A 17,155-nucleotide genomic window follows, 5' to 3' on the forward strand; every position below is an offset into this window, starting at 1 on the left:
TACAAATATTATATTTAGACATCTTGATGCATGCTCAATCATGCAGGTAAGTAAATCTCCAAAAGTTGTTTTTGTTTTTTCATCTGAATGTAGCGTTTTCAGTGGGAGAAACGTTTCGTACATCTGTCACCATCTTACATGCTGTGATTGCAGCCATTCCCCAACTCTCTGTGAATGGGACTCATGGTTATTGATCAGTGGTTGTTGATCAGTGGTCATGAGATTTTGCTTAATTACGATGAAGAAACTGACCTCCCAGCCCATTGTTCCTTCAGTGGGCTGGTTTCAGTCAATATCCAAATGTACAGTTTATAAGATTGAAACCTGCAGCTGAGACTGAAGAAGTCACTTGGGTGAGTGACGACACGTTTCTTCCAGAAAACACTACGTCCAGATGAACAGAATCAACTTTTGGAGATTATATTTAGAGTATTTTGAAGCCATGCAGGTCTTCATTGTTAAACAAACAGTTCAGTTTAAAAAAAAACAAAAAAACAAAAAAAAAACAAACAGTTCCTTATTCATGGTGCCCTTTACTCCAACAGGGAAACCCTCAGCCCAGGCATCTTCATCCTGTTTATCACAAGGTAGTAATTCCACATGAACACATGAAGCCTGCACTGACCAATAGGAACTCAGGTTGTTTCCATGTGGTATATCTGTATCCTCAGCTCTGCAGTGTAACTAAGCTCTGAGCCCCAGTTAATGAACAGTTGCCCATAAGTATAACCGCAGTTACCTACCTACTATCTTTATTTATAATACACTTTAAAACAGCCATAGGTGACACAAAGTGCTGTACATTGATACTAAATAATAACAATACATGTGATATAAAAAACAATAAAAAAGGTCAAATAACTAAAACAGACCGAGTCTCAGTGGGTCAGAAAGAATAAAATGGGTTTTAAGATGTGTTTTTGAAGTGGACAGTGAAGGGGGCTCTCTAACATGTAACAGCAAGTTAGTCCATAACTTATGAACAATGATAGAGAAGGCTATCTGAGTGAGCTGGTCAGCTGACTGATGAGGTGTGTAGGCGTGAAGAAGGTAAGGCAGGGCAAGACTGTGAAAAATGTAAAACTAAACACAACAATTTTAAAATGAACTCTAAAATATACAGGCTGCCAGTGGAGCGAGGCTAAGACAGGGGTAACATGCTCTCTTTTATAGGTTCTTCATGCAGCGGTGTTTTGAACCAGCTGAGCATGTGAGAGTAATGACTGACTCCCACATAAAGTCAATCACAGTAGTCCAGATGGGATGAAATAAAAGTATGGATCACTGTTTCAAAGTGCTGCCTAGAAACCACATGTTGTATTGTGTGTGTGACAAATAAAATTGTTGAATTTGAAAGAAAACATTTCACTGCTGTCAGTTGCCTAAAATAAAAAACGCTATACTTTGAAAAACTAGACAACAATTATAATTTACTTTCCAGTTTAAAATCACTGTCCAAATTAAACCCAAGGTCGGTAATAATTAGGGGTGGGTTTTTATAATCGATTTATCGATTAAAATCGATTCTGGCTTGGATAACGTGAAATCGATTCATTAAAATCCTGAATCGATTTTTTAATATAAATTTATTTTGCCCGAAACGCCAGAATCTCAGGTTAAACCTCACAAAATTTCAACAACCACCAAACAGCTAAGACAGTAAATGAGAGCAGGAACACGGATTCTGCACAAAGACCTAAACACACAGCGCGGACCAGAATCAGTGAGATGTCGCCTTTCTCACCTGACGGCACGGACACGGTCGGGGCTGAAAGCCGACAGCTCGCTGATTCTGAGGTGTCGGCGGGTCCGCGCTTTGTGTTCACGCCCTTTTTGTGCTGATTCTAAAGCTGTTAGTTTGATCTCTCTCCAAACAATACTGACCGAACCAGCAGCAACATAAACATCATTATATCAGTAAGGAAGCTGACTACATATTAACTGATAATTTATGGCAAAGGGGTGGGATTAAATAAGTGTTTACTTCTTCCCACTCCCTTTCAACATGTAAATTAATCAGAACGTTTTTTTGTATGTATTTTGTATAGTATTTTTTTCTCTCTTATTTTCATTTCTAAATGTACCTGTATATTGTTCACATGTTGCAATAAATTACCAATCAATCAATCAATCAATCAATCAATCAATCAATCAATCAATCAATCAATCAATCAATCAATCAATCATCATGAATTCCCTCTGACTTTTACTGTTTTGCTTCCACCACAATAAAATCACACTTCATGCACAGCTCTCTCTCTCTCTGTACTTCAAGAACAGTTTCCCATCTAAAAATCTGTTTTCTGCATTATTCGCTTGCTTGTTACGCACAAGTCTACCGTTGTTTACAGCCTGTCTGCTGCTATTTTTTTTCCTTTTACATACTTCCGAAAAGAAAACCTAATTTCTGCCGTTCAATACTGAACAAATTTAAACTTTTTAAAATTATGCAAAACGCTCAGCCGTGTCTCTAATAAAGCCGCTGTAACATCAGAGTTAACGTTCATATGTTGATTAATGGTTTTCTTTTGTTTTTGATGTACTGCAGAATATAAAATCCAAGGCCAGGAAAACACCTTCATGTTTTTCTGTGTTTTATCTTCAGCTACTTTGACACAAAGGCATCTGTTGTGATGCTCACACCTTTGATAAAGTCTTGCGTGTGTTAGCTTCCTTTTTATAGATACAAAAATATGTAAATGTACTGATTTCTGACAGTCAAAATTTCCCAGATTCAATTCGAATCGAATTGAATCAAATTGAATTAAATAGAGTCGTGGATCGAATCGATTCGGGACCTTGTGAATCGGTATCTTCCCTAAACAACAAAAAAGGACTCATATGGGCCACTAGGCCCAAACATTATCACCTCTGTTTTGTTGCTGTGAGTGTTCTGGGCGAGTAGAGAAGCAGTATATATCAATCAGTCCATTTAAAATGTAAAGAAAGGGGGGGGGGGGAAATAGCGATGGTCCTAAAATTAACCCCCTGCAGCCTGCTGGTAACCCCAGCAGAAAAATCAGAACTAAGAAGGTTCACAGAGAAAGTTCTCTCTGTCAGATAATACCTAAAGCATTTAAGTTCAGTGCCACTAATGCCCACTAGGACATTTAATCAAGATATTAGAATATTGTGGGCTACTGTTTCAAAGGCAGCGGTCAATTCAATCAAAACCAAAACAATGTGGTTCTGGTTTTGCACTTCTAGGTACTTGTTTTGATGGTTTATTGTTTTAGTTTCAGTTTTGAATTTTAAATTTAAATGTAATCTTCATTAAGCTTTAGGCGGTCCCCCTGTCTCATACTTCCTATATTAGTTAATTTATTTTAACTTCTGTCTACCTGCTACCGACTTTTTGTCTAGTTTGGTTTTTATTTTTGACTGTTGATGATTACATTTACCTATTTATCATCCACTTTATCATTCCCGGTCAACCCTTAGTGCATAAGTACTCCTGACTTGTATATACTGGTATAATTACAAATCTTAATTCTTCTTGTTGTTTTTATAGGTTTTTTATCTAACAATATAAAGTTCCTTCAAGTGGCAGTTTTTGTAATTTGGGGATATAATTTGTAATTATAATTAATGTAATTTATGTCAAACATGTTTTCTTTCTTTCTTTTGTTTTTGCTAATTAGTTGCATTATTCTTGCCTCAGAGGATGTTTTGCTAAAATAAAAAATAAACAGGGCTTTGATGTCTACAAACTGGTTAAATATACAGAAAAACATTACTTTAACACCCATGTACTTAGTTAAAATTTCTCATGAAATAACTTAAACATCTGACATGATGTGATGGTGAATTATTAATAAATACAAAAAAGGCGTCAGTTACACATGATGGTGAAGAAAAGGCAGACACACAAAAAACAAAGCATGCAACAGCTTAATAATGCTGTGATGGATCTGTTATTATGTTTTTGTTTGTTTTTCTAGAGTCATATCAAAAGTGTGAGCCTAAACTCGATTCAAAACAAATGAAAAAGTTCAACTATAATAATTCAAGCAAGGCGTCATTTGTGAAGATCACAGCAAACATCCTGAAGAGAATGAAGCTGAATAAGCAGGCTGATCATCTACTGAGCAGTAAGAAGATATCTGTAAATATATCAGCTAATGGAAAAACTAAAATTTCATAATGTTGCAAGAATATGACCTGATTCTTCACAAGCACTTAATTTGGGCAGGAAAGAAATGGTCATGTACCCTTGATAAGTACTTAAATTCAATATATATATATTTTTCTTTATTTCTAAAGGAACTCCCAGTGGACGTTTTCAGCGTAACCTTAAATCCACCCTGAAGAAGAAATTCCAGTGTGTGTTTGAGGGCATCGCTAAAGCAGGAAACCCAACCCTCCTGAATCAGATCTACACAGAGCTCTACATCACAGAGGGAGGGACTGCAGAGGTCAATGATGAACATGAGGTCAGACAGATTGAAACAGCATCCAGGAAACCACACAGACCAGAAACAACCATCAGACAAGAAGACATCTTTAAAGCCTCACCTGGAAGAGATGAACCAATCAGAACAGTGCTGACAAAGGGAGTGGCTGGCATTGGGAAAACAGTCTTAACACAGAAATACAGCCTGGACTGGGCTGAAGACAAAGCCAACCAGGACATCCAGTTCATATTTCCATTCACTTTCAGAGAGCTGAATGTGCTGAAAGAGGAAAAGTTCAGCTTGGTGGGACTTGTTCATCACTTCTTTACTGAAACCAAAGAAGCAGGAATCTGCAGCTTTGAAGACTTCCAGGTTGTGTTCATCTTTGATGGTCTGGATGAGTGTCGACTTCCTCTGGACTTCCACAAAACTACAATCCTAACTGACCCTAGAAAGTCCACCTCAGTGGATGTGCTGCTGATAAACCTCATCAGGGGGAAACTGCTTCCCTCTGCTCGCCTCTGGATAACCACACGACCTGCAGCAGCCAATCAGATCCCTCCTGACTGTGTCGGCATGGTGACAGAGGTCAGAGGGTTCACTGACCCACAGAAGGAGGAGTACTTCAGGAAGAGATTCAGAGATGAGGAGCAGGCCAGCAGGATCATCTCCCACATCAAGACATCACGAAGCCTCCACATCATGTGCCACATCCCAGTCTTCTGCTGGATCACTGCTACAGTTCTGGAGGATGTGCTGGAAACCAGAGAGGGAGGACAGCTGCCCAACACCCTGACTGAGATGTACATCCACTTCCTGGTGGTTCAGGCCAAAGTGAAGAAGGTCAAATATGATGGAGGAGCTGAGACAGATCCACACTGGAGTCCAGAGAGCAGGAAGATGATGGAGTCTCTGGGAAAACTGGCTTTTGATCAGCTGCAGAAAGGAAACCTGATCTTCTATGAATCAGACCTGACAGAGTGTGGCATCGATATCAGAGCAGCCTCAGTGTACTCAGGAGTGTTCACACAGATCTTTAAAGAGGAGAGAGGACTGTACCAGGACAAGGTGTTCTGCTTCATCCATCTGAGTGTTCAGGAGTTTCTGGCTGCTCTTCATGTCCATCTGACCTTCATCAACTCTGGACTCAATCTGCTGGAACAACAACAAACAACCTCCAAGAAGTCTGAAACAACAGAATATTCAGAGAAACACTTCTACAAGAGTGCTGTGAACAAGGCCTTAGAGAGTCCAAATGGACACCTGGACTTGTTCCTCCGCTTCCTCCTGGGTCTTTCACTGCAGACCAATCAGACTCTCCTACGAGGCCTGCTGACACAGACAGGAAGTAGCTCACAGACCAATCAGAAAACAGTTCAGTACATCAAGAAGAAGCTCAGTAAGAATCTGTCTGCAGAGAAAAGCATCAATCTGTTCCACTGTCTGAATGAACTGGATGATCGTTCTCTAGTGGAGGAGATCCAACAGTCCCTGAGATCAGGAAGTCTCTCCACAGATAAACTGTCTCCTGCTCAGTGGTCAGCTCTGGTCTTCATCTTACTGTCATCAGAAGAAGATCTGGATGTGTTTGACCTGCAGAAATACTCTGCTTCAGAGGAGGCTCTTCTGAGGCTGCTGCCAGTGGTCAAAGCCTCCAACAAAGCTCTGTGAGTAAATCTGTGATCATGTTTATTTTTAAAATGTTGATTAAAAGTGGTCATAGATTTCTTCCATGACAGATCCGTGTCCTAAAACCATGAGACAGCGTAGTTGTATAGTATAAAAGAAAAAAGGAGAACTTTTGACCACAATATTGTAACTTGAATGAACTTTTGATACAGCCTTTAAACATAACATTTATGAACAGAATCGGTGACAAAGGGCAGCCCTGGTGGAGCCCATCACCCACCGGACTTATTACTATCCAACGTATTGCCGGCTATGCCAACCAAGCTCTTGCAGTGGTTGTAAAAGGATCGAATGGCCCGTAGCAATGGCCATAAAATGTTTCTCAGTTTTATTATTTTCAGACACATCTGTTTTTCATTATTAACTGAATATTTTAAAATTCAGGCTTTTTATGTTATACAAAACATATTTTCTTATGTCTTGTATTGATTCTGAAGGAATAGTTTTCATCAGTATCGCAGATACCAGCCTGAATTTTACTTTGTATTGGATCAGGAAGGAAATCAGTGGCATCACACATCACTTACAGCAACTTCAGTACCTCTTCATTTTAATAAACTGGGGGGAGGTGCACCAAGATTCAGTATGAGATGAAGAATTATTTTTAACTGTAAGGTTGGAGAAATCTGTTGTTGGAAATTGGAAGAACAGGTCATCTTAAAAATCACTGCATTGTAGTTTTATTCAGGCCCCTTCAATCTGTGATCGCTGTTGCTTTGCATTGTAAATGCTACTATTACAAAAGTCACAAATATTAATGTATGTGTGTGTTGTTGGGTAATAAACCAAAAGAACAGAATCTACCAGCACCTCACTGATTTCTGCTTAAAAACAACAAAAAAGCAATAAAGCTCTGATTTGTTTGGTTGATCTTGTCTCCCTTCCCGCTTGATTTCAGACTGAGTGGCTGTAACCTGTCAGACAGAAGCTGTGAAGCTCTGTCCTCAGTCCTGAGCTCCCAGTCCTCCCGTCTGACAGAGCTGGACCTGGGTAACAACAACCTGCAGGATTCAGGACTGAAGCTTCTGTCTGCTGGGATAAAGAGTCAATACTGCAATCTGGAAACGCTGAGGTCAGATCAAGCAATATCGATTTTTTTTTCATCAATTAACATCATTTAATCAATTTCATTTGGAAAAAATTAACATTGTGTATATGTTGTTGTTTTTTTAATGAATCCATGCAAGTCACAGTAAACTGCCACATTTGACTTTTGTGACATGAGGCAATAAGGATTCCAGCATGTCCTGGAAACATACATGCCAACACTCCCGATTTTTCCGGGAGAATCCTGAATTTCAGTGCCCCTCCCGAAAATCTCCCGGAGCCACCATTCTCCCATATTTCTCCTGATTTCCCACCTGGAAAACAAAATAGAAAAACCATATCCCAGAATTCATAGCACGGCCCAGCCAATTCCAGTTTCCAACAATGGCTGCAGCTACTTAGTTTTAATATTGCTCTTATTACTCTTTCTGGGTCACAAAATAAACTTTTAACATATTTTCAGGCGAAAATGTCGTATGTTTTGTTTTTTTAATGAATCCATGTAAGTCACAGTAAACTGCCACATTTGTCTTTTGTAACATGAGGCAATAAGGATTCCAGCATGTCCTGAAACAGTGTTGAAATACTGTAAATGTAGTAGCTCCTCATGGCACCATGAATATACTTTAACACAAGTGTTTCATGTCTTCTTGTCATCATTTCTTCAGACTGAGTGGCTGTAACCTGTCAGACAGAAGCTGTGAAGCTCTGTCCTCAGTCCTGAGCTCCCAGTCCTCCCGTCTGACAGAGCTGGATCTGGGTAACAACAACCTGCAGGATTCAGGACTGAAGCTTCTGTTTTCTGCAGTGGAAAGTCCAAAGTGTACACTTGGGATTCTCAGGTCAGGATTCAGTCTTTTCTGATGATGATTTAAAACCTGAGTCAGGTCGATAAATGGCTTACTCATTTACAACAGACATGATTTGTTAAATCACCTTATATATGTGTGCTTAAGTTCTGTGCTGCTCTGATTTATTGCCCGTGCTGTCTTTCAGTTCAGCTTTGTCGAGTCTCTGGTAGGATTTCTTTTACATGACCTGTGTAAAAACAAAACAGTAAACACATTAAGCTGAAGTAAGATGCACAATTTGAAAAATGGGGCACAAAAAATGTTGCTGCTTTCTGGAAAGTGCGTCTAAGAAGACCCAATGGAGAAAGTGAAGAGAAAAATCAAAGAGTAAGAAGAAGAAAATGGCAGAGGCAGTTTCTCTTGGACTGCCTGCAGATGGGGCGAGACTCTAGAAACAGGGATGATTGGAGAAAATGCAAAGAGGCCAGGAGATGAATACTCTGGTGTTCTGGGGATAGTGGGAGTGAGATGGAGAGATGCCAGTAAATGATTTCAAGGATACATTTCAGAGAATCAGAGCTAAGAAACCAAAGCAAGTGGGGAACTAAAAACATGTGGACAGACTCATAATTAGGCCAAAGACACATTAAAGCAATTATTACAGGTTTAGAAACAGGGATGGATATGAAGGAGCTTAGCATGAATTTGCATTGAGGAAAGAATAGCAACGAGCATCAGAGGAAACAGTTAGGAAAACTAAAAGGATGTACTGGCAGGAATACTGCAGTACTTTAGGAAGAACTACACCAGTTAAGAATGTGTGGAGTACTGTTAAGAACATGAATGCAGACAGGAAACAACAGCAGCTGTTGTAAAGTAAATTCAAACTCCTTCATTAAATGCAGCTGGTTGAGTGAAAACAATGGAGAATGATTGTGTTACGTTGTTTATTCTCTATAGAAATGGAGCAGAAGGAGTGCATGCATAGCTGGACGTGGGCTGTATATACATGCGTGTATCTGTGTTGTCTGTGAGCAGAGAAAACAAAGCGCTGGAAATGTCCAGTGTATCATAAGCCAGCCAGTCCTGTTACTGCAATTCACTTCTTCACCAGAAAGTGTCACCATCAGGCTTCAACAGCAGTTTCCAGTATTAATAGTGTTAATGAGCTCCAGGTAGTATGGATGGGAAAATGTAGAGATGCTGGGCAAACAATATGATCAAATCCACAGTGGGAATAATTGAAGTGATGACGGCAGGTGTAGAGAACAAAAATGAATCATATTGAAATGTTAAATCAGGAAAATCCTGGAGAAGAGGATAGTTCTAATGTTCAGTTTGTAATGTTGAATTCAACACAGCTCTTAAATGCATAAAAATGACTTCACCTGACGTCAGACTGAACAATCGGATTAGCTACTGGTATTGATTTAACCCTTTAAGACCTACCATAGAACCAAGTCCGCCAGAGCTTATATTATATTTTTACATGCTGTAGAGCCATTTTTGGGAGCATTTCAAGTTGCTATACATCAATACAACCATTACAGCCTAAATTTTAATAATATGTATGTATTAAGTGCATAGTAATTACATAAATGTTGCACTCAGCTTTGTGGTCTCCAATATCACTGAAATGCAGCCAGATGCTGCTCATTTTGCCTTTTCACTCTTTCCTGACACGCTTGCATTTCAGTACAGCTCCCATTTCTCTGTGTACTGGTCTCTACCACTACCCTTGCTGTCTATGGGACATGTCACATCACATAATGGTATGATCCCAGTCTGTCTCTTAAAGTGTTTGGCCACATGGTTTGCTCATCAGAATAACATCTCAGCCGTGCTCACATTGAGCCACAGCTTGTGGGGATAGGTTAATTGGATAATCCAAATTGCCACTAGGTGTGAATGTGAGTGTGAATGGTTGTCTGTCCTTGTGTGTTAGCCCTGCGACAGACTGGCGACCTGTCCAGGGTGTACCCTGCCTCTCGCCCTATGACAGCTGGGATAGGCTCCAGCGCCCCCCGCGACCCTGAAAAGGATAAGCGGAAGCGAATGGATGTGCAGCTTTGTTCAGAGCATTAAGGCCCAGCAAAGATTACTGAGGTCATAGAGTCCTGATGAAACCTGTGTGCTTATAGAAACTGAGACCAGATGAACCAGAATAGAAGGACATTAAAATGAAGTGTCAGCTACACAAAGGCAAAGCTATTCAGTTGTTGCTGTGAGTTATTTAAATGGAGGATGGAGTCAGACTTTAAGCTGCTGGACTCAGTCACTATATCCTGTTGTCCTCATAGAACCTGGACACACAGACTCACCTGTGACACAGTGACACACAGTGTGGGCTACACACACATTAGAAAGTGGATCAGTCACACTTGTGCAATCATTTGTTGTGCTGGGAAACCATGAACACTGTGAATCCCATTAATGGCTTTGTTACAGCAACATTCAATCATGAGTTCAAAAGTAGTGCATTGTGTACTTATTTTAATAGTACTGCAGTATGAGAAGTGCAACATTCAGTGTGCAGAAACAGATCAGGTGCTTTCTAACAGCAGTGTTCCCTTTAACACAGCAGCAGTTCAAATATTTCTGTCAGTCTGAGTTGAAACATGAATCTAATCAAATATCAAATCAAAGTTCTTTGCCTCTGCCAGGACGTTAACATTTGATCTAGTTTTTTACAAAGTTCCCTCAGCGTCCAGAGCCACCAACATACCTTTGATCAACAGCAAGTGAACATTTATAAATGTGTGTTTGCAGAACAGGAAGCAGCAGAACTATTGTTCTGTTATCAGGCAGCAGCACAAACGCTCATCAGCTCATTTACTGTGCAGGACTTTGAGTGTGTGAAGTGTGTGTTTGTGCTGGATTTCCTTTGGAGAATCTCAGTCAGAAACCAGACAAAGAAAAACTCTTTCAACAGTCCAGGTTGAGTTGACAACATGAACTGCATTTATCTTCCTCTGACTGACATGTTCTTCCTCCTCTGCACCGAGCCAGCTGCTAAGACTCACAAGCTCATTGACATTTTCTGATGATAAAGAAACTCTCTTCTTCTGCACAATATGAGCAGCAACAGAGAAGAAGCTTTCACAGGTACAGATGTTGCAGCTGTGGCCAAGTACATGTGCTGCATGTTGGAGCAGCACTCTAATGGACAGGCCTCTGTACTGATGGTGGGCTCTGCTCTGTATCCACCACACTGTTCTCAGCTGAGTCTTCCTCCTGTTCACACTCTGATGAAGCACCAACAGGGCCAACTTCTTCTCTGGTGGCTCTGATGTTGTTGCTTCCACAGGTTTCCCTCCAACAACCCTCTGTTCCTGCAGTAAGATCTGGGTAAACACTTGAGCTCCTTGAATCTGGCTCCAGCAGCAGTTTTCACATATACAATGTTGGCATTTTGCTTGCGTGTCTCCAGGTCTGTTCTGAATGTAGACTTGAATTTGACCACGTAGGCGGGGTCATCATCTGAGCTCTCCATCACCTGAGAGAGATGACAAAACACAGAATCACAGAGCATGAAACTAACGTTTCTCCTCCCAGAAGTTCAGTCACAGACCTGCAACAGAAACAAGAAGATTCAAATGACGCAGAGCTTTCATTTACTTATATCCACAAACATGTCCTCTACATATTCATGCTGTATTTACACACACATACAGAGGCTGTTTGTCTCTCACACACCGACAGGACACTGAGAAATACATCATGTTAAATATACCTGCAGGCTTCCAGCTGTGCACTTTGTCCCTGTCAGCTGTGATTGCCATGGCAACCTTGGTGTTGTGCGCGATGCAGGGACGTGTTCAAAGGCAGACGTCTGGCAGCAGCATCATATTTGATGCACTATCTGTACTGAGTGTGCTGACTTTATTTCAAATGTCCCACTGCTGTGCAACATGAATCACATGTTCTGCACGTTTCTGTAACTCCCAGGTAACCATGGTTACCCAGCCACGCCCAGTAGTCTCCAGAGAGACCAACAGCTGGTTCATGTTGTAACACCGTGGCTTTCGTAGTCTCTCCTTTTTCTACAGCTCATGTGTTCTTCTTGTGATGCTGCGTCTTGAGGCTCATACATGCCGTCATTTGTTGATCCTAAGAACGTTCCTCAGACCGACTTCTTCAACAACAGATAACTTTAGTTGTATCAACACTGCCTCCTGGAACAGTTTAAAATGAACATGTCAAAGATCTGTACCTGTCTCCATGTTTCTGTCCACGCCCCTTTCTTTCTGTCCTGGGTCATGTGAGCGCTGCAGTAGTATTAGGCCCACCCTCAATGCTCCCATTGGCTGAGACGCATAATGACGCCCATTTCAAGCCAGCACTGATCAACATCCCTCCTGTGACCCATGGCTTTTATATTCAGAGCCAGTGAGCACTTTCACAATAATCATGATTTTAAAAACTGTGATTAAAATAATTGCTGACGTTAATCAGTTAATGAGTTAACGAGATTATAACAGGTTAAGTTGCCCTAATAACCCTCAGAGGTCCTTAGGGACATTTATTGTCTTTTGCATTTTTAGTTTTAAACCATCTTCACTGTGTTGAGTGGAATATAGCCAAATTTGTCAAAGAATGTTTTTTTTTCTTATTTTTTTTAATTGTGGTGTCAATTCATTAAATCAGCCTAAAATGGCTAAGTTACAGAAATCCAAACACATTAGTCCCTTTGGACAAAAATGTCCACATTGAAACCCATTATAAACGCTATTTTTCACGCCAGAAAAATTACGGTCAAAGGGAAAGTCAGGTCTCCAGCTTAGGTTTCGTTTTGGACTACAGGCCTTAGAGTTGTAATTTTTTTATTTGTCCACCGGGTGGCGCCCTTGCTTCACATTTGACCTCTGCTGGAAAACAGCGGGCTGCTTGGACAGACCTGCCGGAAATGACGCCTCTTTTCCGGCGTGCAGCAGCGGATTCGCCCGCTGATCGTGCGGACCATTTTTTGGTCCCTAGGACCATGAGAGGGTGCATTTTTTTTTTTAGTCAACAGGAAATGACGTATTTGTTGTCACGTGGTACCGGAAGTGTGCGCTGGAAAAAGGAGTCCGACGCAACATGCCCCGATCATCGTCGCGAGTTAACCCGGGAGAATGCACTCATTTCGGCCTCGACGAGCAGCATTTGCCGCCTGGAGACCATTTTCTGGTTCTGGAAAAAAAAATAAAAGGCGATCGAAATGACTCTTGGTGCCAATCTTTAGTCCATCTAAAGGCCTAATTATAATAACAATCAAATATTACTTCAAATGTTTTTTTAGGAAAATATTTAGTTTTTTAGTTTTTTTTTTCGTTTTTTTGTAATTTAAAGGGTTAAAACAACGAAAATATAATTAAAACTTTATATGAATATTTCAGGGAGAAGTAGTTTTAAAAGACTGACCAATTTAAAGTGAAAAAAAAAATTAATATTTAATATTTTTATTGCACTTTTTGGGCGTGGTCGATAGTGTGCATTTTATGAAATGCGCTCCTGGAAAAAAAATAAAAGGCGATCGAAATGACTCTTGGTGCCAATCTTTAGTCCATCTAAAGGCCTAATTATAATAACAATCAAATATTACTTCAAATGTTTTTTTTTTTAAATATTGAGTTTTTTTGTTTTTGGGGGCTAAAAAAACAGGGCGCTCATGAAGTAAAACTGGGATTTAAAGGGTTAAAACAACGAAAATATAATTAAAACTTTATATGAATATTTCAGGGAGAAGTAGTTTTAAAAGACTGACCAATTTAAAGTGGAAAAAAATATTAATATATAATATTTTTATTGCACTTTTTGGGGAATGGACATTTATGTCCATTAGGGACCAATGTGCGTGTATTTTTTAGGGATCTCCAAGAGATCACATCAGTGACAAACTGATGTGATCTCCATGTTTCCTTTGTTGGACTGTGGGCGAGTGTCAGAACTGAATGTACTGAGTAACATGTAGAGTTTAAACATGTGTCAGTTCCAGTTTTAGAGCTCTAAAGTGCAGCTATCATGTTAGGAATATGTTAGGAATAGACAGGAACACTGAGCACACTGAGGTCAAATCTTTATTTTACCACTCGCTGCATTCTTGATGTTCATGAATTCAGCAGCTTCATGATTGTCTGCAGCATTAATCTCATATTTCCATTAAAAGTGTTGAATTTGACTGTTTGATGTTCTTTATGATCTCTGGCACCAGTTCATCTGTAGGCTGAGCTCAGTCCATCCATTTAGTGAAATGATGTTTAAAGGTCTCCTTGTTCTGTGAGCGTGCACAGATCCTGAAGCAGAAAGCCTGGGTTACAGAGAAATGATCATCACTGTGATGATGCTCATCATCTCTGACTGGGATTTGAGGTTTTGTCAAAGCAGCAAAGAAAGCCTGGCTATGTTGGACTGGGTGTGGCAGCAGCTCCCAGTTTGAGTTCAGGAGACAGACACCCTCTCTACTTTGAAGATCAGCTTCAAACTTTTTCCTTTTTGATAAAACTTATAGTTCGAGCTGGATCAGGTGACCCTGAACCATCCCTTAGTTATGCTGCTATAGGCTCAGGCTGTTGATGGACTTCCCATGATGCTCTGCTTTCTTCTCCCCTCTTTTCACTCCTGATGCTTTTATATGTCACTACTGCATGTCCTTAACTTTTGTCTCTCTGTTTTGTTCTTGTCTCTCTGAGCTCATCTCTTCTCTTTCCCCTCACCCTGCAACCAGTCATGGTAGATGCTCCTCCTGGAGCCTGTTTTCACTGGGAGGATCTTTGTATCAGAGGGAGTTCTTCTTCCCACCATCACCAAGTGCTGCTCACAGTCGATTGTCTGATGTTTGGGGCTTTCTCTCTAATATTGGAGGCTGTTACCTTACACTGTTAAACAGCTTCAGATGACTGTTGTTGTCTGTTGGGTATTGTCACTTATAAATAAAGTTACATTGAATGGATGTAAATGGATAGATGTTATTGTGACAAAGAGAAAACGGTTGTTGACAGATAGATTGTTTTTTGTGTGTCTGCAGTCTGTCAGGCTGTCTGATCACAGAGGAAGTCTGTACTTCTCTGGCCTCAGCTCTGAGCTCCAACCCCTCCCATCTGAGAGAGCTGGACCTGAGCTACAATCATCCAGGTCTCTCAGGAATGAAGCTGCTGTCGGCTGGACTGAAGGATCCAGGCTGGAGACTGGACACTCTCAGGTATGAAGAATGTCTGATAGAGGAGGAATAGCTGGAAACATTTCCTGTGTCTTTCACTCACTTCCTGTTTGTTTCCTGCAGATGACACATGAACAATCACACATGCAGGAATATTTTCAGGGACAGACACACTAGTCTAGCTGGATAGTTCATGGATATTTATGTAGGGGGTCTCCAAGGAGTCTGTTTGCAGGAACATTTAGGTCACAGGTGTACCTGATATAGATACCAGTGTACCTAATAAAGTGTCAGCTAACATTTGGAAATGGAAGCTTAAATAATGACAAACTGTACATTCACAGCTGAAGTCACAATAAATTTGTTCTCAAGTGCACATTTTTCTGTTATTGTTGTCAAACAACAGAATGAGAATGAAATATTGATTCTAACAGGGCCCATAAACAGCATTAGCTTAGCAGCATTAGCTTATCAGAGTTTCCATCATGGTCACACAAATCCTTAGCAGAGAAAAGTGGCCTACTTAGCAATAGCTGCTCAAGTTGTATAAAGCAAGAGAAAACAGTATTAGCATTAGCTGCTAATGGTAGCTTACTTAGCATAAACTCTTCACATCTTTATAATGCAAGGGAAAGGAGTCACTCATGGAAGCCTATTTAGCATTAACGTCTCACATCATTATAACACAAGAGAAAAGGGTATTAGCATAAGCTACTAATGCTTATTCACCTCAAATTAGATTTATCTGCTAATGGTAGCCTACTTAGCATTAACTCCTCAGTATTATAATTCTAATTCACATCAAATTAGCATTAGCTGCTCATATTGTTATAAGGAAAGAGAAAACAGTATTAGCATTAGCTACTAATAATTATTCAGCCCTAATTAGAATAAGCCTCTAAAAGCAGCCTACTTAGCATTAACTCCTCACATTGTTGTTACCCAACGGAAAAGAGTATTAGTATTAGCTACTATCATTTTTAATAAGTAAGAGAAAACAGTGTTAGCATTATTGAATAATGCTAATTCACACTAAATTAGAATTAGCTATTTACAAGAGCATTCTTAGAATTAGCCGCTCACATTGTTAAAAAGTAAGGGAAAACAGTATTAGTGTAACCGGTAGCCTCAAAATGACATCAACATACTCGTCAGCACTGAATGGTGTGCCTGCATCCACGAGTGCCTTGCATGCTGGGAAATGGCAAAGGTTTGTCTGAGAGAGCTGAGCTTTCCAGAGCGTCAGTTTTGTGGAGAATGCTCTCACGTTGTCATAGGCAGCACTGACAAGTTGCCCCTGGCCTTGTAACGTCTTGTTCAGTACATTAAGCTCATGTGTCATATCAACAAGAAAAGCTGAGTCCATGAGCCATTTGGGATCAGTTAGCACAGGAACACTAACTCCATCCTTCTCCATGAAGGCTTCACTTCTGCTCTCAACTCAAAAAGTCTCTTTAATACATTTCCCCTGCTGAGCCAACGTACCTCAGTGAAGTCGAGCACATCCCCATATTCTGACTCCATTTCCTCTAAAAAAGCACAGAACCTTCGGTGCTTTAAGCCCCTGGATCTGATTTGGTTGATGCATTTCACAACAATAGACATCACATTGTCAAACTTCAGGCATTTGCTGCAAAGGACCTGCTGATGGATGATGCAGTGCAGAGCAATGGCCTCCTCCACGCCTTCCTCTTCCAGTTTGTTTTGTGCCACCAGTCCATGTTTCCTCCCTGTCATTGATGGCGCTCCATCTGTTGTTATTCCAACAAACCTCTTCCATGGCAAACCAACATTCTCAATGGCATCACACAGCTTGTAAATATCTGCTGAGCGGTGGTCTGGCCATGCATTGGAATTACTGTGAGCAGCTCCTCCATCACTTCAAAACTGTCATCAACACCACGGACATACATTGGGAGCTGGGCAGTGTCGGTGATGTCTGTGGTCTCATCAAGAGCGACTGAGTATACACTGAAACATTTGGCTTTCTCACACAGTTGGTCATAAATGTCACTTGACAGGTCAGAAATGCGATCTGCTGCGGTGTTGGCAGAAAGGCTGATGTTGCTAAACTGACCTTTCTTTCCCGGACAGAC

General features: G+C 40.5%; 1 protein-coding gene across 1 annotated transcript in view; it reads left to right on the top strand.

Moving 5' to 3' along the window:
* LOC146606847 (protein NLRC3-like) overlaps positions 1–17,155 on the top strand; it is a 1,106,670-nt gene that overhangs the window by 764,127 nt on the left and 325,388 nt on the right. Inside the window, exons 6-8 of the mRNA XM_085349209.1 lie at positions 4,767–6,061; positions 6,982–7,155; positions 7,799–7,972. Of these exons, the coding sequence (XP_085205335.1) occupies positions 4,767–6,061; positions 6,982–7,155; positions 7,799–7,972 (1,643 nt within the window). The remainder of the gene's footprint in view (positions 1–4,766; positions 6,062–6,981; positions 7,156–7,798; positions 7,973–17,155) is intronic.

This window comes from Diplotaxodon limnothrissa, unplaced genomic scaffold (assembly GCF_057381915.1).
Source record: "Diplotaxodon limnothrissa isolate DT_005_m unplaced genomic scaffold, D_limnothrissa_male_GT1.1 unmapped_scaffold_4, whole genome shotgun sequence".
In the NCBI taxonomy this organism is placed as follows: Eukaryota; Metazoa; Chordata; class Actinopteri; order Cichliformes; family Cichlidae; genus Diplotaxodon; species Diplotaxodon limnothrissa.